Source organism: Gymnoscopelus microlampas, assembly GCF_963454915.1.
Source record: "Gymnoscopelus microlampas genome assembly, chromosome: 18".
In the NCBI taxonomy this organism is placed as follows: domain Eukaryota; kingdom Metazoa; phylum Chordata; class Actinopteri; order Myctophiformes; family Myctophidae; genus Gymnoscopelus; species Gymnoscopelus microlampas.
The window spans coordinates 26472037-26496059 of NC_139955.1; the positions used below are offsets into that span (position 1 = coordinate 26472037).

At 44.1% G+C, this 24023-nt stretch overlaps 1 protein-coding gene across 1 annotated transcript in view; it reads left to right on the forward strand.

Moving 5' to 3' along the window:
• Positions 1-279: 279 nt before the first annotated feature.
• Positions 280-24023, forward strand: part of LOC311033978 (protein diaphanous homolog 1-like) — a gene marked incomplete at its 5' end in the record, with an annotated part of 41384 nt that continues 17640 nt past the window's right edge. Inside the window, 12 exons of the mRNA XM_084041716.1 lie at positions 280-395; positions 855-958; positions 1879-1954; positions 3761-3828; positions 13520-13615; positions 14606-14700; positions 15090-15191; positions 16094-16333; positions 17116-17245; positions 20109-20232; positions 20501-20666; positions 22839-22971. Of these exons, the coding sequence (XP_083897842.1) occupies positions 280-395; positions 855-958; positions 1879-1954; positions 3761-3828; positions 13520-13615; positions 14606-14700; positions 15090-15191; positions 16094-16333; positions 17116-17245; positions 20109-20232; positions 20501-20666; positions 22839-22971 (1450 nt within the window). The remainder of the gene's footprint in view (positions 396-854; positions 959-1878; positions 1955-3760; positions 3829-13519; positions 13616-14605; positions 14701-15089; positions 15192-16093; positions 16334-17115; positions 17246-20108; positions 20233-20500; positions 20667-22838; positions 22972-24023) is intronic.

Genomic DNA, 24023 nt, shown 5'->3' on the forward strand with positions numbered 1-24023 from the left:
CACACACACACACACACACACACACACACACACACACACACACACAGCATGAACAGCTGTCCAGCTGTTTTGATCAAATTAAAATTTCAAATGAATTCCAAGGCTTGTTGTCAAATCACACCTCAGACAATGTGGCTTGTCATGTCACTTGAAAAAAAAGACAGAAAGACAGAAGTCTCGTTTACGTGCTCTTTCTGTGCTCTGTTCTTTCTGTGCTCCCTTTTCCTTTACGACTCACATCAGTCATTACACCTTCCTTCACTGCAAATATGGAACACAATGCAAATTTTTGACTCTGACTTCATGTTTCCAGAAAAAGCCGCCGCTGTCATGGCGTCGAGCATTTTTAGCTCCATCAGTCCTAGAAAAACCTTCCTGCAGGGACCCGCACAGGGGTAGGAGGAGGACAGAGGATGCTCTCTGGAGGGGGAGTGTGTGTGTGTGTGTGTGTGTGTGTGTGTGCAAGCTATAATACAGACATACACACACATTGCCAATGTCTGAGCCATATTCGTTTCTGTTCCTTGATTGTTTTGATTTGCTCAGCCTCACAGTAGCCTGATTGGGAACATATCAGCCCATGAGTCTAAGCACACAGTGGGATTGTGTGTGTGTGTGTGTGTGTGTGTGTGTGTGTGTGTGTGTGTGTGTGTGTGTGTGTGTGTGTGTGTGTGTGTGTGTGTGTGTGTGTGTGTGTGTGTGTGTGTCTAGACCACTACCAGGAGAGGCCAGCAGACAGATGTTCATGTATCTTTTGGTCACTTCAGGGCAGATGGGAGTCAGGGCTAGGTCTATTTCAGAATATCAGCAAAAAAGATCTTCTGTAATCATCTATCAATAACACTATGTGGCAGCCCTGCTGCAGTCCAGCGAATCATTGATAAGAGTCACCCATTCCCAGGTTTCCCACTCAGCAAGGGGCTGGAGTTGCCAGATAATGGTTGTCATCACACTGCAGGTACTTAGTTTGACTGTGATCCAGGCTCAATGGTTGCAACACCAGCAACATGGCTAACAAAGGTCCCAAGACTTATATGTGTCATCCTTTTAGCCTAAATGTCTGACTGTACCTTGTGCTGTTTACATTTCTGACTAATAAAGTATTCAATCAATCAAAGGTCACAGACATGTGCGTGCACGTTGTCCATCGTGCCTTCTCTGTGACCTGCTCTGAGATCACAGTCCTTATATTAACTGACTTAAAATAATAATAATAATAAACAATGGTGCTTTTGAATGGAACAAGGAATTTATGACCAAGGGGCCTGGTAGGTTTGACGTCAGACTTCGGCACTAGAAGAATTAGAAATATACCATATTTCATCACTAAGGAAGAGGCCTAGTGTGTGTTTATGATTGAGGCCAGGTCTCATCGGAGCCAGCCCCTCTCAAACCATATTCAACCTATCACACCATGTCTCTCTCTCTCTCTCTCTCTCTCTCTCTCTCTCTCTCTCTCTCTCTCTGCATATTATCTAACACGCCTCACCATCTCTTCTTATTTTCCCTCCTGTTCCCCATCTTAATCCATTCTTCTCCCTCTCTTTTGCCACATCTCATCCTTTTCCTCTCCTCCACTGTCCAGCACACACCCCTCCTCTCCTTTCCCTTCTCCCCCCATGTCTCTTACCACAACCTCTCACTCTTGTGGTCTCCTTTCCTCAACTGTTAACTCATTTTTTCTATGTTCCTGCTTTCTTATCCTCTTTTTGCATCACTTGTGACCTATATATATATTTTTTTTTCCTCGTCTCATGGGTCATTTTAACCTCTTTAACTGTTTACCTTGCTTTCCCCCCACCCACCCCCACTTTTTCCTGCTCCTCCCTTCTCCGCTCTGCTCCTCTGCCCTCTCCTCTCTTCTTCTTCCCTCCTCAGCCTCCTCCTATCCTCTCCTCCTTTCTGCTCTGCCCTCTCTCCTCCCTTCTGCTCTGCCCTCTCCTCTCCTCCCTCGGTAAGGTTGTGATGATGGCAAGAAAAAGCCATAGTGACAGGAACCAGAAAACAGCCCTATCTCCTCGCCTCCAGACAGACAGACTTTTTCAAGTATGTATGTGTGTGTGTGTGTGTGTGTGTGTGTGTGTGTGTGTGTGTGTGTGTGTGTGTGTGTGTGTGTGTTTCCTGCAAGCGGTGGCTGACATTTTGAAGGGCAAAACTCTCTCCTGCTATCCAAGTTCTTCTTTGTCTCAAGGCCTAGCCCAGGGGGTTGATGGGACCCAGCGTAACAGGACCTCAACTTGCCTCTTTGCCATGTGCGCGCGCGTGTGTGCCAATCTTTCCACCACACGGACAAGTCACAATTGCTAATCAGGCCTGCAAGGCTCGCCCAAAGAGAGAGTGAGAGAGAGAGGAGTGGCGAGTGAGCAAGTGAGTGCTTTATTTGGTCGTCGTCACTGAAGCAGAGATAAAGACGAGTGAAGGAATGGACGGACGGACGAGAGAGACTGGAACGAGAGCGAGAAGGGATTAACGGTGTATGTGCGTGCACTCTCGCCTGCCTGATGACGAGCTGTTAACTGTCCTGTGGCATGACACGTGTACACCTCTATTTCTCTCTGCCCCCCCCCCCCCCCCCCCTCCTCCCTCTCTCTCTGCCTCATTCTTTATCTCTCCTTAAGGCGATAATGAATATTTGAGACTGACAGGCGCACCGCTCCAATTCTTTGTTTCCCGGGACAGAATGTACTTCTAGGGGTTAATGTGCGTGTGTGTAACTATCTTGATTGGAATTAGAGTCTTTCATTTGCACGCGCGTGTGTGTGTGTGTGTGCGTGCGTGCGTGTGTGAAAGCTGCATAGCTCTGAATATGTCACACACAGCCCGTGTGCCAAGGTGACACACCTGATGCAATGATGATAATAATAAAAACTAGAAATACTCCACCGTGTTTCTATGCCTCCATCAACCAGTTGCAGTTTACATCCATGTCTGTCCAGACTCATATGTTATATGTTTTGATTATGTCTGTAGACATTCCCTCGAGGCGTGTTGAGATATCATGTTCATGAGAATGGGAATACATAATGCATACAAAGAAATGCATGACGTGACGAGAGTTTTCTGGTGTAAAATTATGAGCCCATTATTCAGTTATATGAGCCCCTCATACATATAAAGGCACACACAACACATGCACAAGTGAAAGGACACACTCTGCATGTTTGTCATATTTTGCCCACAGCAAAAGGAAGCAAACGTGTATGACAGGAGATGAAAATCTTATGTGCAGTTCCCTCTCCTCCCCCTAGAGGGAGCACTGAGCTGTGTGGGACCGGTACACCATCAAGGACCTTCACACAGTGAATAACGTATTAACAGCACAGAAATCTTATCAAAAACAATAGATTTACAGGTGTTTGTTTTTCTCCCTCTTGCTCTCTCTGTATTTCTCTCTCTGTATCTCTTTCCCACTCTCTGACAATCTTTTTCTCTCCCTCTGTCTCTATTTTTGCTCAGTTTGTCTCTCTCCCCCTCTCCGTCTGTCTCTCTCGCTCTCTCTGTCTGTCTGTCTGTCTGTCTCTCCCTCCCTCTATGCATCTCTCACTCACTCTCTCTCTCTCCTTGACATTCTTTCTCTCTTGCTCGGTCTCTTGTTGACTGTCTCTCTCTCCATGTGTAAATTGTTTTCTGCATCACTCTCTTCCTCAGTATTGCTGTGGGCTTCACCATAAAACAAGTACGTGTGTGTGTGTGAGTATGTTTGCTCGTGTGTGTGTTTGTGCGTGCGAGTATGTGACGTGTTGTGTGTTGTTGAGGCTAGGTCTGCCCATTCTGGCATATTTGGGCCTGTCTGCGTCCCCTGGGCTGTGAAGGACATAGCAGGGGATGGTGAGTCAGGTGTGTGTGTGTGTGTGTGTAAGGCTGAGACGTTTTGTAGCAGTCAAGGTCACCTCTAAAATGAGGTGGATGAAACATGGAAACATTTTTATCCTGACCCCATCCTTTCTCCTCTACCCCCTCTTCACCCCCCCCCCCCCCCCCCTCCATCACCTTTGTTTGCCGTCTTTTATGAGCCCCTCTTATCTCGCCATGTTTTACCATCTTCTCTCCATTTGGATATACCGCCCTGCTACTACTGCCTCCGTACTCTCTCACTCTCTTTGATTCACTCTTTCACTTTCTTATTCGATTTCCCATCTCTTTTATTCTACCCATCTCCCTCCCTCCCTCCCTCCCTCTCTCTCCTCCCTCTCCCTCTCTCTCTTCCTTTTGTAATTAGCTGGTGTAATTGCTGTAGTAAATCTTCACTGCTGTCCCAAGGAGAGTGGTTGATATAGGGCTGATTTAATAAGCACAGCATAGCAACTCACCTCTAGCTCTGTGTGTGTGTGTGTGTGTGTGTGTGTGTGTGTGTGTTCCCTCTGTTGTTTGCAATGGGGATTTATGAGCTGTTTGTGTGGTTTCAGCAGGTGGGTATATGAGTTCAAGGTGATGCTGTGTCTGTGTGTCGACTGCACCTTATCAGCAATGCAGGCAGCATAGCCTGCATGTGTGTGTGTCTTTCCGTCTGTCTGTGTGTGTGTGTGTGTGTGTGTGTGTGTGTGTGTGTGCACGTACACGCACTTTTGGATGTGGGTTTGTGTGTGTGTGTATAAATTTGTGTGTATGTGCATGCTTCATCAGTGATGCCGGTATGTGTGGCGTGCGTCATCACAGTAGACCTTCACGGCCAGGAGAGCAGAGGGAGGTCAGAACGGCCCTGAGAGAATATCTCTCTCACACGCACACATACATATACACACGTGCGCGCGCCACCGCTCTCCCACTTTTCTCCTCATCAAACACCCATGTTCAATGTATTTCCTGTCACTGCCTTCCATTGACACCCATAGACATTGACACCTGTGCACACTACGTGCGTGTACACACACACACACACACACACACACACACACACACTTTATGTTGTAGGGTCGGTACATGGTAATGTGAAGGTGATAAACAGTGTAGCCAGGTATTAGCTGTGTTTTGTTGTTTAGCTGCAGTACACCAATGTTTCCAGTAGAGGGCAATGTGACTCCACACATAAACGGTTGGTTCACTGAGAGAAGACCCACACTCCTGTTGACAAAATACCAAGATAATCACTAGATCATGAGGAGGGCAAGAGGTTATTGGTGTTGAAATACATTTATTTTGTTACGGGAAGGAAAATACAAAAATGTTTGCTCTTTTTGAAGTGTATTGAAACCTAGAGGAGTGGTTGTATTGGCTGTTATGTAGGCTACCTATTTTATTTAGCATTCACTGCAAATAGGTCTTGCTCAGATGTGGAATTTATATCTAGTTTTAGTCTCCACTGAGACACTGGTTTAAATGTGCACTTAGTGATTTTCCTGTGTTAAATAGCTCTATATTCTAATAACAATCAGTCCCCACCTTCACTTAATGCGACCTGCTGGTCAATATCTGAAAACTGATTATTGATTTCAGCTGTTCCAATTCCAAGTTTGAAAGTTTGTTAATGTTCAATATATTTGTATTTAATTTCATAAAGTTAATATAAATATTACTAAATGCATTTGAATAATAATTGTTAATATCCCTTTTTTACATGTGTGACTATTATGGGCTATTTGAGTTGGGGTTTACAGTATAGTATACAACTGGTAACTGTGGAGGTACGCAATATGGCCACATCATTGCTGGTTGATGTTACTCCCTCCTGGTATAGAGTGTTTGTTCAGTAACAGGGGTCTCCATTTCTCTCCAGCACTTTAGTAAACAGAAAATGCATTCTCAGGTCGGGTTACCAATTTTATCGAATGAGGAGAAAGAACTCATACAGGATAAACAGGTGAAATCGGAAGTGATGACACAAAGAAATGAGCTGACCAATTTTAAACTGAAACACTGAAATTGACAACCCAACTGAACATTTATTTTCTATTTATTAAAGAGATGGAGAGACTGGGAGGCCACTGTTACTGAACAAACACTATAACAATGATTACTATCAGAATATACAACCTTTTCACAAAATACTTTTTGTTTTAACCAAAAAATATCTCTTGCACTACCTACCTTTTTTAATAGGATAAAATGGGTTGATATTGTTTTGGTTTGTTTAGTACTAGTGTTGTACTGTAACATCCTAGGTGGTAAGACTGATGATAAAATGAATGAATTAAAAAAAAAATCATCATTCATTTTCACACACCCTGTCTAACCAAAAATCAAAACAAAATGTATTTTCAAAGTCATAATTAAAAAATATGTAATAATATATAAAAGTTTGGTGGTGTTTATGACCGCATACAATCTGATTTAAACAAAGCCAGCAGACCAAATGTGAAATAAAAATGAAGACATTATATCATTCTGATGTTCTGGTTATTTTAAGTATCATTGTTGGGACTCTTTATCCACCTGGAGAGCAGATTTATGGGGTTGAACACCTGATTTTAGGTCAGTGGAATATTTAGGGAGCTGCAGTGGCACTGTTCATACACCAGGGGTGCGCAAGTGAGCAGGGTCTTAGCCCCACCCCCAGACCCTCCCCCTGCATCCTGGCCCTCCCACATCCTGCCCCCGCTCCCCCTCCTGCCTGCCCCACCCTGCCATCTGGTCCTTCTCACACACGCACGCACATACACACACACACAAACATACACACTGCCAGGAATCCTTTCTCTCTGCTTCCTTTCACAGTGGAAAAACAGGATGAAGGGGCTCTTTCAGTCCCAATGTTACCGTGGAAACCCCCTTATTCTTCTGCTGTCAAGCACACTTAGTCTATCTCACACACACACACACACACACACACACACACACACACACACACACACACACACACACACACACAGATACAAGCGGTGACAGAATGTTGGACTTTTAAAGTTTAAAGGGACCAAGTTTCAGCTGTCCTTTTGTCTACCATAGTTTTAGCCTTCTGTTTAGTTTGGACAAAGACGCACATGGCTGCCTTCCTCCCCTCTTCTCACTCTCTCACTCACTCACCCTTCTTTCTTTGTCTCATTTCATCATCCATATAGATAATGTGAAGTTTCTTCCACACTAAACTTAGTTCAACATTATAAACCACAGGAAAATGCATCTTTATTGAAGTGAAAACTTTGCCCAAAGTACATTTCTACGCCCCCACGTCTACACACACACACACACACGCACGCACACACACAAACCGCTGATGAGTCAGTCTGGTGAAATTCTAAACCCTCTCCTCTGTTCCAGTTTTGTTGAACTCTGAGTACTGGAATGTTTGTGTTGAAGGGGGGAAAGGAAAGGGGAAAAAATGTTAAGTTAAAAAGTTATATAAAAGTTTGAAGCTGCTCTTCCACCGGCTCGCCACTGGAGGGCCCACAGACGCCACAGGCTGCCACACACACAAACACACACACACACACACACGAGCACGCGCACACACATACAATGGAGCCTGTCATCTGCAAGCTTTTAGCGAGTTTAAAAATAAACCACAGCAAAGGCAGGGAGTGGTGATGAGAGGATGGATAGGCCGAATGAAAAGAAAGGGGGAAAGGAAGGGAAGAAAAAGAGAGAAAGAAAAAGAGTTAGGGAGGTTATGATTTCTCGGATGGGGTTGGAATTGTTGTGCTCGGAGTTGTGGTTACAGCTAAAAGAGTGGTTAAAGATGAAATGTACGTTCTTTCTCTCCACCTCCCTTTCATTGCTTTGTTTATCTACCTTTTCCACTGTGCCCCCCCTTCCCCTTCCCCTCCGGTCTCCCTTGGAGGCTAGGCGAGCCATTACCTCCAGCAACACCACTCAGTTTCTCCTTTTAAGGAGCGAGGGAGTGAGAAGGAGAGAGAGAGAGGAAGAAAAGAGAGCGGGGGATGAGGAGGTGGAGAGAGAGTGGGGGTGAAGGACACACTCAGGTCTGCTGACTGATAAACAGACAGTTCTTTGTGCAGATGGACACAATCACACTCCCTCACTCACACACTTAGTTATATATTGATGGGGATCACTGCATGACTTGGCTCTTCATGACTCACACCCCCCCCCCCCCCACTCTTAATTAAAAACAGGAGTTACAACTGAAAGAATTTTGTTACACACAAACACACACACACGCGCATGTGTACACACTCACTCACACACACACACACACACACACACACCCAACTCAATGCCAGGCAGCTGTTGGGGATACGGGGGAGGGGTGCCAGGAAAAAGAGTGTCTGTTTGTGTGTGTCTCTGGACAAAGAGGCCTTTTTTTGTGTGAGGGGGTAACGGACTGGCAGCTGGAACTGTAAAACATGTGGATGTTAATACACTGTCTTGAATGTGTGTGTGTGTGTTTGTATGCGTGTGCTGTGTGTGTGTGTGTGTTTGTATGCATGTGCTGTGTGTGTGTGTGTGTGTGTGTGTCTGGCCATACATGCGTGTTCCATGTTTAGTTGTTTCTGCCTCTGTCATCTCCTCTCCTTCCCCCACGGTGACTAAGAGCTGCTGTGGCCGCAGTGCTTCATAGCGGCCACCGGGGGCAGCATAGGCTCATAAATGAATAGCCTTTGCATGTGGAAGCCAGAGTGCGGCCATTTTACAATCGGCACACCAGACCCCATTTTATGAATCAGTCATGATGTCAGCATAGCTAGACGGGGTGCGATTGGCTAGAGCGCAGCCGGCACTGTAGACGTTATGGATGTTATAGACACACACACACACACACACACCCTTCCTCTCTCTCCATCTCCCTGGTACACATACAGACACAGGGGCACACACAATCTCACACTGTCCCAGTGACACGATGCTTAGGTTATGTGTGTCACAAAGTAACTGGATTAAGTCACAGTATGGGATTAGCTATATCCAGATTTGGCCTAGAACTCCACTGTGGTGGCATGTGCACATGCATGCATACATGTATGTGAACATGCATGCATACGTATGCAGATGTGCATCTCTGTGTGGCCCCCACATGTTTATTTCATGTTATGTTTATTTCATGTTCATACAAAGCTAAATCTGGAGGGTTACTAGAACACTCAGAGTGAAAATGGACGTCCAGATTTTACTGTGTGAGATGTTCTCTGGCCTCTGTCTTTTTTTAACCATCCTTCTGTTTGTCACAACAACTCACCATCCAAGTCATTTCCTTTGGGGATCTGCAGGACCCTTCAGCTTTATTTAGTGTGTGTGTGTGTGTGTGTGTGTGTGTGTGTGTGTGTGCAGTTTTGTCTCTTTGTGTACTGTATGATGCTTCCTCATGATGCTTCCTCTCGGCGCGTCCTGAAGGATGTTCCCTGTGTGTGACTGTGTGTGTGTGTGTGTGTAAAATGGTAGATTTCCTGTCATGGTTTCCTGCACTCAGCAGGGGAGTGCTGGACACACAATAGTATTTATGATATATATGCGACTGATACACACGGCGCACATTACACACATGATATATAGCTGGTTAACATACACAATACAACATCTGTGTAATTGTCACCGGCAGAGCAGATTAAAACTTCATAACGAGCCTTGGACAGAGAGATAAGCAGATAGGAAGTGATTCACTGGGAGAGACAATGGGGCTCAGTGAGGCAACAGTAGACTGACTACACTGGGTGGTTGTGTGTGTGTGTGTGTGTGTGTGTGTGTGTGTGTGTGTGTGTGTGTGTGTGTGTGTGTGTGTGTGTGTGTGTGTGTGTGTGTGTGTGTGTGTGTGTGTGTGTGTGTGTGTGTGTGTGTGTATTACTATACTTGTGAAGACCAAATGTCCCCACAAGTATACAGTAAATGGATGTCAGGAACGTGTTCCATCTGAAGGGTCCAGCAAAGAGATAGGGAGCTTGTTAGCAGAACCGGCTGACTTGACTGACTGACTGACTGACTGTGTGTGTACGTACTGTTCAACTGAGTGGATGAGGGGAGAGAAGTTCAGCTTGTCAACAGACTGGCTGACTGAGTGTCTTCTCCTCTCCCACTGAGACAAAGCCCTGCTTTACTGGACGGGGCAGATGGACAGACGGATGGACGGATGACTCGTTTTCTCCTCCACACAAAGTCTGTGTGGAGAACGACGTACAGTGTTGCTGTGTGTGAAGCGGAGCCACTGAAAAGCACGGCTAGCATATGCCGTCAGTAATCTAATATACTACAGGGTAATGCAACGGTTTTCACTGAGAAAAAGACGACGCCATAAAATAATGTCAGTTCACACAGTGCAACAAGATGCCGTGTTTAACATTTAAATAGAGTTTAATTAATGTGCCAAGACAGCAGTGCAATTAGCACATTCCATGAGATCTCTTAGAGGAGGCTGTGATATATCTACTGTCTGGTTTTGAAACAAATTGATTTAGTTATAATTTATCAGAACATGATAATAAGTAGACATAGTGTAGTTGAACTAGTTTTAGTACTAGTACTTTTGTGTGTGTGTGTGTGTGTGTGTGTGTGTGTGTGTGTGTGTGTTTGTGTGTGTACACACTAGTGCCAGTCTGGTTTCTTTGTCTCACTCCAGACAGCTTGGCTCATCTAGGTAAAACACTTAATGTTACCCTGTGATATGAGGTCATCGGCAGCCAATAGGAGCAGGTTGGCAGCCAGAGAATAGGGCCGTAACATGTATTTGTATTGTTTCCTAGGATGTGCGTGTGTGTGTGTGCGTGTGCGTGTGTATGTGCGCTTGTGAGTGAATGAATGTGGGAAACCGATTGAACACATGCATACCGTTTCCTGTCTGGCTGCTGTCCAGGCCGTGATCCTTGCTTCCTGTTCTGTCTGTGAAGAGGAGAAAAGAGGGACAGAGTGGAGGAGAAATGACAGAACCCCACAGATAGAATCAGAGAATTGTACAGCGAGAGGGGGGGGGGGGGGGGGGGGGCTATTGAGATGAAATGTACAGACATACTCGAGTTGAGAGGAGACAGAGTGATGGATAATGGAATAAAACCTAAACGTGATTGTAAAGCCTGATTTGTACGTTGACTTTGATGGTGTCACATGCCAAACTCAGCCGATTTACAAACTCACAATGCATCTCCATGTGGTGTTTTGTGAGCTTGTACATCTGATATTTTCAACTCGCGACACCATCTTGAGGGCGCCCTCAAGAAGGCTGTGCCGCTACATGTGGGTTGTAACCCAGCTCAGTTTTAACACATATATTGTCCTTATTGTCTCCGCCAGGCCGAAAGGCATGGCGAGAGAGTATGTTTTACCCCCTGTCTGTCCGTCCGTCCGTCCGTCCGTCCGTGTGTCCTGTCCGTCCGTTAGCAGCTAAACTCCGGCACCGTTGGCCCGGTCTCTGTGAAACTGTGCACACACACTCCCTCGATGCCAATTCAGAACCTCTGGCCCAAATTTTTCACGTTATAGCGCCACCAGGAGGCTGATTTGTGCAAAACCCTTTCTAACTATATAAATGGCGACCGACTTCCGCACCCTCGGTGGCGACACCCCACAGCTCTGTTATCGAATAAACAACGCACCGCCAGACCACATGTCGCCAACTGACTCGCCACGGCGGCCGCGCTGAATTTACGCCTCGCGTAGGGGACATCTCACTGCTCACTACACCTTTTCCACCGCGCAACATAATTAATTCTACTCACCAAATGTCGGACAAAACGGAAGGGGAGGCAGCTTCGTACCGTTTACCGTGCGCACGACCTCATCACCACAACAGCAGGCAGCCGCTGCGGGGGTTTTTTCCTTTTTTTCCAAACTGTTTTTTTTTGGTCACCATTTTCTCCAGGCACCATTTCTGGTGTAACGTGCGCCAGCATGCGCTGGGTTGCCAGGTTTGCACAGCCAGCGCGCTGTAACGTGCGGCAGCATGCGCTGGGTTGCCAGGTTTGCACAGCCAGCGCCAGAAACAAGCAACCACCTTCATGAAAAAAAAAAAAACACCGAAATGGTCCGCAATGTTCCAGGGGTGTCCCCGCGCGTCCCAACACTCCACAGGGGGTCAGTGGACCATCAGGGGGTCCGCGGACCCCCTGTGGACCCCCTGAAACATAACAAATATTATTTCTTCCAATTTTTTCCTTTTTCAAAAAAAAAATTCCACAGTTTTACTCCGGCGATTTGGGTCCCCCAATATACACACGGCCACGCTGGGCCCCGTGCGCGCCTGGGGTTGAGGGGGGCGTAGCCCCCCGAAACTCTAGTTTTTTATATTACTCCTACAGATTTGATCCAAACGTCATGCAAATCGGTACACAGTATCTCTATAGTCATGTGATCAACCCGGATCTGTCCGATTTTCCAGATTCCATCTTCATTGGCTAAGGTTGGCTTCCAAAGTTTGCAGGATTAGTCCTGTTTGAACAAAATGCCTCAAATCATGAACGCAGCTTGCGATTTCCGTGAAATTTCACACGCACATTCCCACTAGGCCGAGAAAGAAATGCCACCCTTTTCACATTGGTCTGTTATAGCGCCACCAGCAGGTCTAATTTAGAAAAACACATTTTTGGAACAAAATGCCTCAAATCATGAATGCAGTGTCCGATTGCCGTGAAAGGCCTAAGAATAAATGGCACCCTTTTCACATTGGCCTATTATAGCGCCACCAGGAGGCCACAATAACATACCTGACCTGGCGGAGACCTGTGCTCCGAGGAACACTTTTTGTACTTTTTTATATTTTCCTCATGAAATAGCCATCTTAATAAAGGAATATTAAACTTATTGAGTACCTTTGATCTTTTTTCTTTTTCTTTTGTTGATTTTTTGTGTTCCCTACCAAAGAGCACCATCATCACAGATATTTGGACTTAAAAGCACTCCAGACCTTTCCTGTTTTTCTCAAACTTGATTATGTCATCTTTAGCTCTATTATCCCGTTATTCAATGTATTGCACTGTGCTATTTGTTGAAGCCCATGTGCTTGTAGACCCTCCACATATATACCCTATCGCATTGCACCCTCATATACACAATGCATTTATTCTCAGTCACAACCCTGACCTTGTCGGAACAATTTAATGTGTACCTCTGTCCACCCCGGTCCATGTGTCCACTGTATGCCTACTTTTTTGTGTGCACACACACAGCCATGAACCAAACTGTGGGTGTTTACTGCCTCACAGCCATCAAATGTCCAACCACATTATCTACTGGTCTCCACCAGCTGGGCGTCAGGGGACTCCTTCCCCGGACCTTATGGAGCAATTTCACTATAGTAGTTCCACGCCATCCCAAGCCACTGATTGAGTCATCCCCAGACCTCCATGACACCACACAGCTGGGGGAGAGGGGAAGTCTGTCAGCCTCTATAACAATCTCTCTCTGAACCTGCTGTCCTCTTTCTTTGCCCACTCATTCCCCCTCAATCTTTTCATCCTGTTTCAAGGACATTTAAGTCTTCTCCCAGCTGCCACCTCCTCACATCTCAAGAGACCCTAATGGGTCCAGTTGTACAATCTTGGAGTTGAATTAACAACATTATTTAAATCCTGTCTCACATTGTAATGTGTTTCATTAACAGAGCTATGCTCTTCCTTCTTTTTCCAATATACTCCCAACATCCTCTCTCTCTACCTATATCTATCTATCTATCTCTCTTTCTCTCTCTCTTTATCACTCGCTGCAGCCAAAAAGGAACTGGATGGCGGAGAGGAGAAACAGACACAGAAGAAGAAAGTAAAGGAGTTGAAGGTGCTAGACTCCAAGACTTGCCAGAACCTTTGTAAGTCCACAAGCATAAATGTGCGATGAGAGGGTTTTTGCTGTGTCCCCAGAACACTGGTCTAGTATGTATTCATTCAGATTTTCTGTCCTTTATCATTATTGTGACAGCATTGTTTTCAGTGGTTTGGTCATGGCAGGTGTTGGTCCTCCAAACAACGCACCTCGCGTTTCTGAGGTGGTTTGGGGGTGCTCCAAGATGAACATGTCTCAACTTAAACCCCGTGGTCAACCTGACAAATCACATTGCTATAAAAGAGGGACTTTATTATGCTTAACCATAACATTTGGTATTACCTAGCAATGACAATGATGTAATGTGCCTTGTGATGCTCACAGTTGAAAAAGCAGCTATATGTGGTCATAGCCTAAGGGAGCTCTTAACCTACATAAACCATTTGACTTAGAATTGATAACGGCCTTATGCTTTCCTTGAACTCATTTCTGTATTGACCTAATCTGAGTTCCCAGAAGTTTTCGCCAGGTCTGGCGAGGAACTTCTGGGCCAGAGCCCTGGTATTTGTGGGCGGGATGTAACTTACGCTCAGAATCTGAGCGGACACGCCTCTTACCGGTCTGAGAGCTGTACAACTCGTCTAAAAAGTCCGACGAGAGGCAAACAGCAGTATACAACAATGGCGGCCGAAATTTCTCAAGGGGAAATTGCTTCCCGTCGATCCTATTTAGATGCAACACCCACTGCATGTGGATCCCGCCCCCTTTTCTTCATTGGCTGTTGATTTGAATCAGAACTCAGTGGCCGCGCCCCTGTTGTCCAGGATCCAAGCCGAAGACTCCCAGACTAGTATTGACCTAACAGCAGTCACACAGATATATCTGATTGATTATTGAGTGATTAAGAAAGTCGATTGACGTGTGTGTGTGTGTGTGTGTGTGTGTGTGTGTGTGTGTGTGTGTGTGTGTGTGTGTGTGTGTGTGTGTGTGTGTGTGTGTGTGTGTGTGTGTGTGTGTATTTGTGTGTGCACTCCAGCTATTTTCCTTGGTTCATTCCGTCTTCCCTACGAAGAAATCAAAAATGTCATCTTGGAAGTCAATGAAAAGCTTCTGACCGAGTCCATGGTGCAGGTACAGAACACAGAACTACTTTGATGTTTGTTTATGGGCACATGTGTACCAGTGTAACAAATAAGAACATTTGAATACTCCCAACAACTCACTACTACTGTATGTCATGCTTCAGACCATTCTTTAAATTACAACCCGTTATATTCTAAACCACCCAAATCTCTTACACAATAATAGTTGCAGTAGTACTGTCTATTATAGTAAAACCGTAATGCTCTGCATTAGTCAGTAATTCATTTATTCATGGATGAAAATGTACATGTCCTCCCTTTGCAGTGGGACATTTTCTTATGAGCTAACTGGTTGCAGTGGTAATTTTATCAGCCCTGTCAGACATTCATCAGTTCCTGTGTGTCATTTATTTTGTATTGCATTGTTGCTTTTTGCAGAACATGATCAAACAGCTACCGGAACAGGAACAGCTGAGTGTACTGGCGGAGATGAAGGACGAATATGATGACCTTGCTGAGGCAGAACAGTTTGGAGTGGTGGTGAGTACGTGCGCACACACAAAGAAAGTTATCTTGTCTAGAGTGATTTACCAGCTGGCTTGGAAAATAACAGACTGGAACATGTGCCGAAAAATCAATGTGTAGTGAAATGAGGCGTAAGAAATGTGAAGATAGTGAGACGGATTTGTGCCGTCGTCAGTCTATTAGACATGGAAAGAAAAAATGAAACGGGTCACAGTTAAACACAGGATACCTTGTTCGACTGTGGAGAACACAAACCTTCTATGACAGTGGTTCTCAAAGTCAAATAGCTGACCTACAAGCTTACATTGCATCGCAATGTGACCCGTTGTGAGCTTGTAGATCTGATCCGCTATTTTCACTACAAAAGAAAAAGATGCCTATGACATGCACCAAAGGGAGACGGCAGGTTGAAAGTGTTTAACCCATTAAGACCTGGAACTGTGTCATTTTTAGATTTGAGCTAAAAAGCATTATTTTACACTTTGGGCTATTCAAAAATAGCAGATATACAAGCTCATAGCGCGGCACCGAGTGCCGCGCTACGAGCTTGTAGATCTGCTATTTTTGAAAAATCGTGAAAATGTGTGCAAATCTTTGAATATATATATTTTTACAGCGAACATTTTTAACTCAAATCTTTGCTTCTGGGGGGTCCCTGGAACAAAATATTTTGATGGGGGTCCGCAGCCAAATACATATCATTTTGGGGGTCCTTGACATGAAAAAGATTGAGCACCACTGATATAGAAACATAGGTTTTTCAGAATACTGTTGAGATTTCGGAGACATGTAGAATCGGCTTCAGGTCTCAATGGGTTCATTTCATCACATGCCAGGACTGTGCCTCGCATTCTGCCCAGATGTCCAGTGTAAACGTGTATCACCTCACCCTGCTGTCTTTTTCTCTTCCCGGCCAGATGTCCAGTGTAAAGCGTCTGAAGCCCCGCCTCCAGGCCATCCTGTTCAAGCTGCAGTTCGAGGAGCAGCTGAACAACCTCAAGCCAGACGTGGTGTCTGTGACCGCGGCCTGCGAGGAGCTGAGGAAGAGCCAGAACTTCTCCCAGCTGCTGGAGATCATCCTGCTGGTGGGAAACTACATGAATGCTGGCTCCCGCAACGCCAAGGCCTTCGGGTTCACCATATCCTACCTCTGCAAGGTAACGTGTACTCATGCGGCGTGTCGGGACACGGAAGGCTCCCTCTAAAACACGTTTGTGGCTCCCTCTCCGTGCCAAAGGCCTTTGAGGTCACCACCGTGTCAGAAGTGTTAGTGCGAGGACAAGCCAAATGTACAAAAATGGTTACACCACACGAGTCCTGACTCTCACAGCAAGGCTTTGTACTTTATAATCTAATGTATGGTGTAGGCATGCTGACATAACAATCTGAAACGGCAAGAGAAATATATTACACGATTAGACAAATGACTGCTTGTGTGCAGGGCCGGATTACCCATAGGCCGTTGGGGGCGAGTGCCCTGGGGCACCAGCCAATGGGGGCACCGAAACCCCCCCCCCCCCCCCCCCTTTTTTTTTTTTTTTTAAATAAGAATGAAATAGCATAGCCTTAACATAACCCTAAAACTGAAATAAAGTAACCAAAAACTGAAAAGAAACTAACAAAATCCGCCAATTTTTCGCACGAGTGCACGATTTCGGCGCGCGGGGGGCACTTCAATTTGAGGTCGCCCTGGGGCACCACATAGTGCTAATCCGGCCCTGCTTGTGTGATAACAATGGCTTTTTTGGCTCATTTTACATTGTAGGACATTGCAGAGGAAACTGAATCGCTGCCTTTCACAACAAAGCACTCAACCTTGGACATACACACAAACAAACAAACACACACTCACCCCAAGTTAACTTACTAACTCATTTTGGACCCCCCCCCCCCTCTTCCTTCCTTCCCTCCCAAAACAACCACCCATCCATCCAATCAGCTGCGTGACACCAAGTCAGCTGACCAGAAGCAGACACTGCTCCACTTCCTGGCTGATGTGTGTCAGGAGCAGTACCCTGAAGTGATGGGCTTCCCTGACGAGCTGGTCCACGTGGAGAAGGCCAGCAGAGGTACGTACGCAGGACATCTGACCTCCTTCATCCACCTGGTCCCACTGTTGAACTCACACGGTTCATTTACAATTTACAGTTTAGGCATTTAGCCTTAACCCATTGAGACCTGAAGCCGATTCTACATGTCTCCTAAATCCCAACAGTTTTCTGAAAAACCTATGTTTCTATATCAGTGGTGCTCAATCTTTTTCATGTCAAGGACCCCCAAAATGATATGTATTTGGCCGCGGACCCCCATCAGAATATTTTGTTCCAGGGACCCCCAGAAGCAACGATTTGAGTTAAAAATGTTCGCTTTTAAAATATATATATTCAAAGATTTGCACACATTTTCACGATTTTTCAAAAATAGCAGATCTACAAGCTCGTAGCGCGGCACTCGGTGCCGCGCTATGAGCTTGTATATCTGCTATTTTTGAATAGCCCAAAGTGTAAAATAATGCTTTTTAGCTCAAATCTAAAAATGACACAGTTCCAGGTCTTAATGGGTTCATCCAGAGCGATTTACAGTAAGCAAGGACACAAGGTAATACGTCAAATGCATAGAAATAGTCATCTAGGATCATAGGTAAACCAAGAACCTATCATCAGTCTAACAGTAGAATATCCAAAAAATATATAATATGTACTTTGAAACTATACACACTATAAGGATGTCAGGTCAACAATGACCTGGCATCTGTCTACATAACATGCTATCTGAATCACATTTTAGATGTAGATGTAGAGGTTCATCAGATGAATTTAACCACTTGAACCCTAGTATCCGTATTATGGGGCTAACGTTCTGTGAAAATAGAAGATCTACAAGCTCACAACGCATCTCAACGTGACGCATTGTAAGCTTGCAGATCAGCTGTTTTCTTTTTCATTTCAGAGTGAAACCCGTGTAGAGTGAAAATAGGAGGGGGTCTAGGGCTTATATCTTGAGAGTCCGGTCAACTAAGTTTAGGGTTTCATTGGTTAAACACACACACACATATTTGAATTATTTTGTATGGATCTGCACAAAAAGCGCAATACATGATAGATCCAAACACTGATCAGAAGAAGGTTACATTACGGTCAAGCCAGATACAACTGCTGCACAAGCTTATTAACACACAGAGGAAAAAAAGTTAACACATTGATGACAGATACTACTAAACAGAAATTTGTCCCCTTAGCTACTATCTCAATGATAGTTGAGACAGAACAGTATTTGGCCAACTTTTTCGCATTGGTCTTTTGCAATCCTCCCAATTGCAGGCCACAGAGCACACGTTTGTGAACGTGGCCCAGACTCCCAAACACAAGGACAATAAGTTGACACATTGACAGTTATATCCCAAGGCCATATTACGTTGCACCAAAGGCTGATATTTCATAAGTTTGGATGTAAAACAAGTGTTCCTATACAAATCCAAAGGGGCAGGCTATTTCAAATGTAACACAATATCTTGGAATATGACATGTGTGTCACACACACACACACACACACACACACACACACACACACACACACACACACACACACACACACACACACACACACAGTACAGAGTACTGTACTGTACTGTCTCTTATGATTAATCCTTATCTCCTCTTCTCGTGCGCTTATCATTCCCTTACAGTTTATTGAATTAATTAACAAATTAAGACCGGGAAAGCATCTGTGTCATTTTAGATTTTAACCACTTTAACTATTATCTTATACTTTGGCTATTCAAAAATAGCAGATATGCAGAGTGCCACGCTATGAGCTTGTAGATCTGCTATTTTTTGAAAAATCATGAAATGTTTTGCAAATCTTTGAATATATATTTTTTAAAGTGAACATTTGTAACTCAAATCTTTGCACCTGGGGATTCTACAAATGTCTTCTAAATCGTAACAGGTTTTAGAAGACTTATGTTGCTATAATCAGTGGTTCTCAAACTTGTTCATGTCAAGGGCCCCCAAAATAATTTGTATTTGGCTGCGGACCCCCATCTCAAAATATGTTGTTCCAGGGACCCCCCCCCCAGAAGCAAAGATTTGAGTTAAAAATGTTTGCTTTAGAAAATATATATTCAAGGATTTGCTCACATTTTCATGATTAAAAAAAATAGCAGATCTACAAGCTCATAGTGCGGCACTCAGTGCCGCGCTATGAGCTTGTATATCTTCTATTTTTGAATAGCCAAAGTATAAAATAATGGTTAAAGTGGTTACACAGATTCGTTCCCGGTTTTAATGGGTTAATTGAGGGGGCAGGCGTAGATGAGTGGGTAGAGAGCCTGTCTGGTAATCAGAAGGTCTCCGGTTCGACCCTTGGCTCGTCCATCTACACGTCCAAATGTCCCTTAGCACGACACTTAACACCTAACAGCTCCCCACCGAGTGTCATCTGAGCTAACCATCTGCTGGGTTAGTGGTTCTCAAAGTGGGGACCGAGGATCCTTGAAGGGGTTCCAGGGGGTCCCCAGCAAAATAAGTTAATATAGAATCAAAATCAGCTTAACCACCGTAACCCTATTTTGTACTAAGGCTATTAAAAAATAGCAGATCTACAAGCTCGTAGATCGCCTATTTTTGAAAATCTTTGAAAATGTTAGAAAAATTCAGAAGGTTTTTGAATAATTAATAAAACATATTAACACAGATCTTCTCATGGTGTCCCTGGCCAAAATCTTTTCAGATGGGGGGCCCGCGGGCAAACACAAATTGGGGGTCCTTGACATGAACATATTTGAGAACCACTGTGCAGGGTGAATGCAATAAAGTAATCTACCCTAGGGAAGACACAATACTTTTATTTCATTTTAATAAAGACCTTTGATATAAGTATCATGTCTCGATTGGTGGCTGACCGTTGACATTTCTCTCATGCCTCCTGCAGTGTCGGCGGAGGTTCTTCAGAAGAACCTGGACCAGATGGGAAGTCAGATCAAGAACTTGGAGAAAGACCTGGAAACCTTCCCTCCTCCGCAGAGTGACAGGGACCTGTTTGTGGAGAAGATGTCCATATCCTGCCTGACATATTGAATATACAGAGTGAAATCCTCAGTGTTAATTTATCCATTGCAACTCTGTGAGTGCACAAAGGTAACCAAATGGATCCTTATCAGTACATTTGGTTGCATTTGTACACTGTGTACAAAGTATTAAATCATTTTAAGTGTGTATTTTAAGGTTTCTTCCTAGTAGACAGTGGTAAGTAAGTGGTCTAGTAGACCCCTTACCAGTAGTGGTGTGTGAGTGAGTTCTGTGTTCCTTAGCCGTGGTTCCTCACAGCTTTGTAGGCAGTGCCCGTGAGCAGTACGAGAAGCTGGACTTGATGCATAAGAACATGGAGAAGCAGTATAATGACCTGGGAGATTATTTTGTCTTTGACCCACGGAAGATCTCTGTTGAGGAGTTCTATGGAGACCTCAACACCTTCAAGAACATGTTCCAGGTCAGTTTGTGCGTTGTGTGTGTGTGTGTGTGTGTGTGTGTGTGTGTGTGTGTGTGTGTGTGTGAGTGTGTGTTTTTGCTGACTGTGTTTGAAAAGTCAATTTCACATTTTCTACACATTTCTTACACAAAAGCACTGATTCTCAAAAGATATCAAAAGGCATTTAGCTACTTAAACCCTATATACTTAGTTTACCGGGGTCGCTCAGGGCTCTATACTTGGTCTGGTCCTTTTTTACCTCTACACCAAATCTCTTGAGCTTGTAGATCAACCATTTTCACAAAGATTTCGCCCCAGATTAGGACTGCTAGTTAAAAGTGAAATCAAGGAGAGAAAAAAAGAACCAAAAACATTTGGTGGTGGTATAAAAGGTCAAAGTGCATTTATAATTTTCCTTTTTGTAATTGGTTATAGGGAGGGTAAGTGATTTAATTTGGTTAAAATAAGTGTTAAATAGCTCTATATTATGTTAGTACTCATTGCTATAGAGTGTTTGTTCAGTAAAAGGAGTCTCCATGTCTCTCTAGCTCTTTAATAAAACAGAAAATGCATTTTCAATACTCTCTCCTGATTGGCTTAAATGTTGTCACCTACCTGAAAATGTACTTTATTAAGTTTACTAAAGATCTGGAGAGACTCCTGTGACCGAACAAAGAGTCAGTAGCAATGATTACTATCAGAATATAGTACTTTAACCTTTTTAACAAGAAAACTTTTTTTACCAAAAAATATCACTTACCCTACCTTTAAATTGTATGCCATCATCAACTCATACTCATCGGGAGAGTTGTATTGCTGAGCAATTTTTAACCCCTCTCTTCACACTAATTTGTTAGAAATGCAAAAATTAAGAACATTTGTTGTGAGAGAAATAGAGATTCTAGACATACATTCTAGAGTCAAACTAAGATAAGGAGGGGGGGAGTGTGTGCACCTGTTCATATTGACACAATACTGGATGTCGGCAACCGCAGATGTTATTGTGCGTTTATATGTCAACTATGAGTGTGATTATTGGCAGGGCTTCCCCAGCTGACAACTTGTTCAACCAGTTAACATGGATAACGACCATCGCGTTTTTGGCTTTTGAAGTGTGTTTCTTTCTCTCACAAACACACACGCACACGCACACACACACGCACGCCAATCATCATACAACTCAGTCTCTTTACTCAGCTAAATCGTGAGTGTTGGGTTGACTCAAAGATTGTAAAAATGTACCCTCATGTATTAGTTTATACTGCGAGTGTGAAACGTTACTGTGCAGCACAAGAATCAGAAGCCTTAGTAAAAGGCCACAGCAAACGAAGATTTCAGCTTTGATTTAAAAGAATTTAGGGTTTTAGCAGATCTGCTGTTTTCTGGTAGCTTATTCCAGATATGTGGTATATGAAAACTGAACACTGCTTCTCCACATTTATTTTTTCTTCTGGAGACATAAAGGTGACCTGTCCCAGATGACATGAGAGGTCTGGATGGTTCATGGTGTAGCACAGAAATGAATATTTGGGCTCTAAAACATTCAGTGCTTTGTTAGACCAATAGCAATATTTTTTAAATCTACTCTTGACAGACAGGTATTAGTAAGGACAAGCAATGTATTAGGGACACCTATAAAAACACTGCTACAGTAGTCGAGACAACGGAATGCATGGACGTGTTTTTTCCCCGAAATCCTATGAAGTCCTTTATATATGTAAGCCCTTATTGTAGCTCAATTTAACTGTGTGGCTGTATACTTAGAGTTAGCAATACATGATATGATAGGAAGTGCTATACCATGAGATATACTGTAAGAGTGTGTTGTGGGCATAGACATGAGGCCAGTATTGCAGGGTATAACAACCTTCTGTGTATTATTGCAATTATACCACAGTTACATTATACATATTTATGTATTAGAAAGCAAAGAAAACTAAAATGACTTTGTCACTAACAGCAGCTAAGACACAGGTAAGATAAACAGCGTCGATGCATTGGGAGTGCTGTTATCAAGGGATAGTTAGTGACACTCATTAGAATCAGCCGATTGCAATACGAGGATGGAAACTAACTGTGGTTCATAATCTTCTGATATGAATATGAATTTGGGATTTGAACCCCAAATGCTCACGCATTCTAGGCAAGCACACATACACAGTCTGACATCCTGCTTCCTGTGTGTCCCTCCAGCAAGCGGTGAAGGAGAATCAGAAGAGAAGGGAGTCTGAGGAGAAGATCAAGAGAGCCAAGCTGGCCAGAGAGAAGGCTGAGAAGGAGAAGGAGGAGAAACTCAAGAAGAGTCAGCTCCTCGACATCAACGCAGGTCATGCTGGCTGCCTGGATGCCGATTTGTGTGTGCATGCGTGTATGTGGGAGAGAGAGATGCATGTCTGCTTTCATTGTGCATTTCTCTCTTATGCCAGTTGGGGGCACTCAGAGTCCACGCTTCTATGGAAGCTGTGTGCGTGCATGTGGGTGTGTGCATGCGTGTGCATGTGTGTTTGTGTGTAAAAAGAACAGACTGTCTCCACTCACAGACCAAAGTTAATCGAATGTTGATGACCTTGCGAAACGACAGAATGACAATTATAAAGCGCGAGAGAGAGAGAGAGAGAGAGAAAGAGAGAGAGAAAGAGAGCGAGAGGATAGAGCCCTTTTTACTCTTGTGAACAGAGGATTTGCTGTTGTGAGAGAGGACGGAAGGAGACAGAGTAAATCGCTTTATCATGTCGTACAAGACGCCATTACAATGAAAACCGTCTGGGATAGCAGCTTTTGATCCTGTTTAATACACACACACACACACACACACACACACACACACACACACACACACACACACACACACACACACACAATCTCAAACCTTTCAGGCTCACATACATGCTTCATCATATGCACACTTTATCTCTGTGTCTGTCTGTCTGTCTGTCTCTCTCTCTCTCTCTCTCTCTCTCTCATCATCAGTGCACACTGTCTCTCTCTCGCTCTGTTTTTCTGTTTCTCTCTCTCTTTCTGACCTAGTTTAATACATTCCTCTACTCTGGCTCCATTTAGACTCTCCTGGGACTCCACAGCTCCACAGTCATCACTATTCCACTCTGCTGAGTTCCAATATGCTGTGCATTTGTGTGTTTCTTTGACTGTGTTTGTGTGTATTTTGAAACCTTTTTCAGGTCCTCTCACTTTACAAATTGTGTGTCTGTGTGTGTGTGTGTGTGTGTGTGTGTGTGTGTGTGTGTGTGTGTGTGTGTGTGTGTGTGTGTGTGTGTGTGTGTGTGTGTGTGTGTGTGTGTGTGTGTGTGTGTGTGTGTGTGTGTGCGTGTGTGTTTTTGTTAACTTCTTTATAAAAAGAAAAGTCATTCTGGCTTCTCT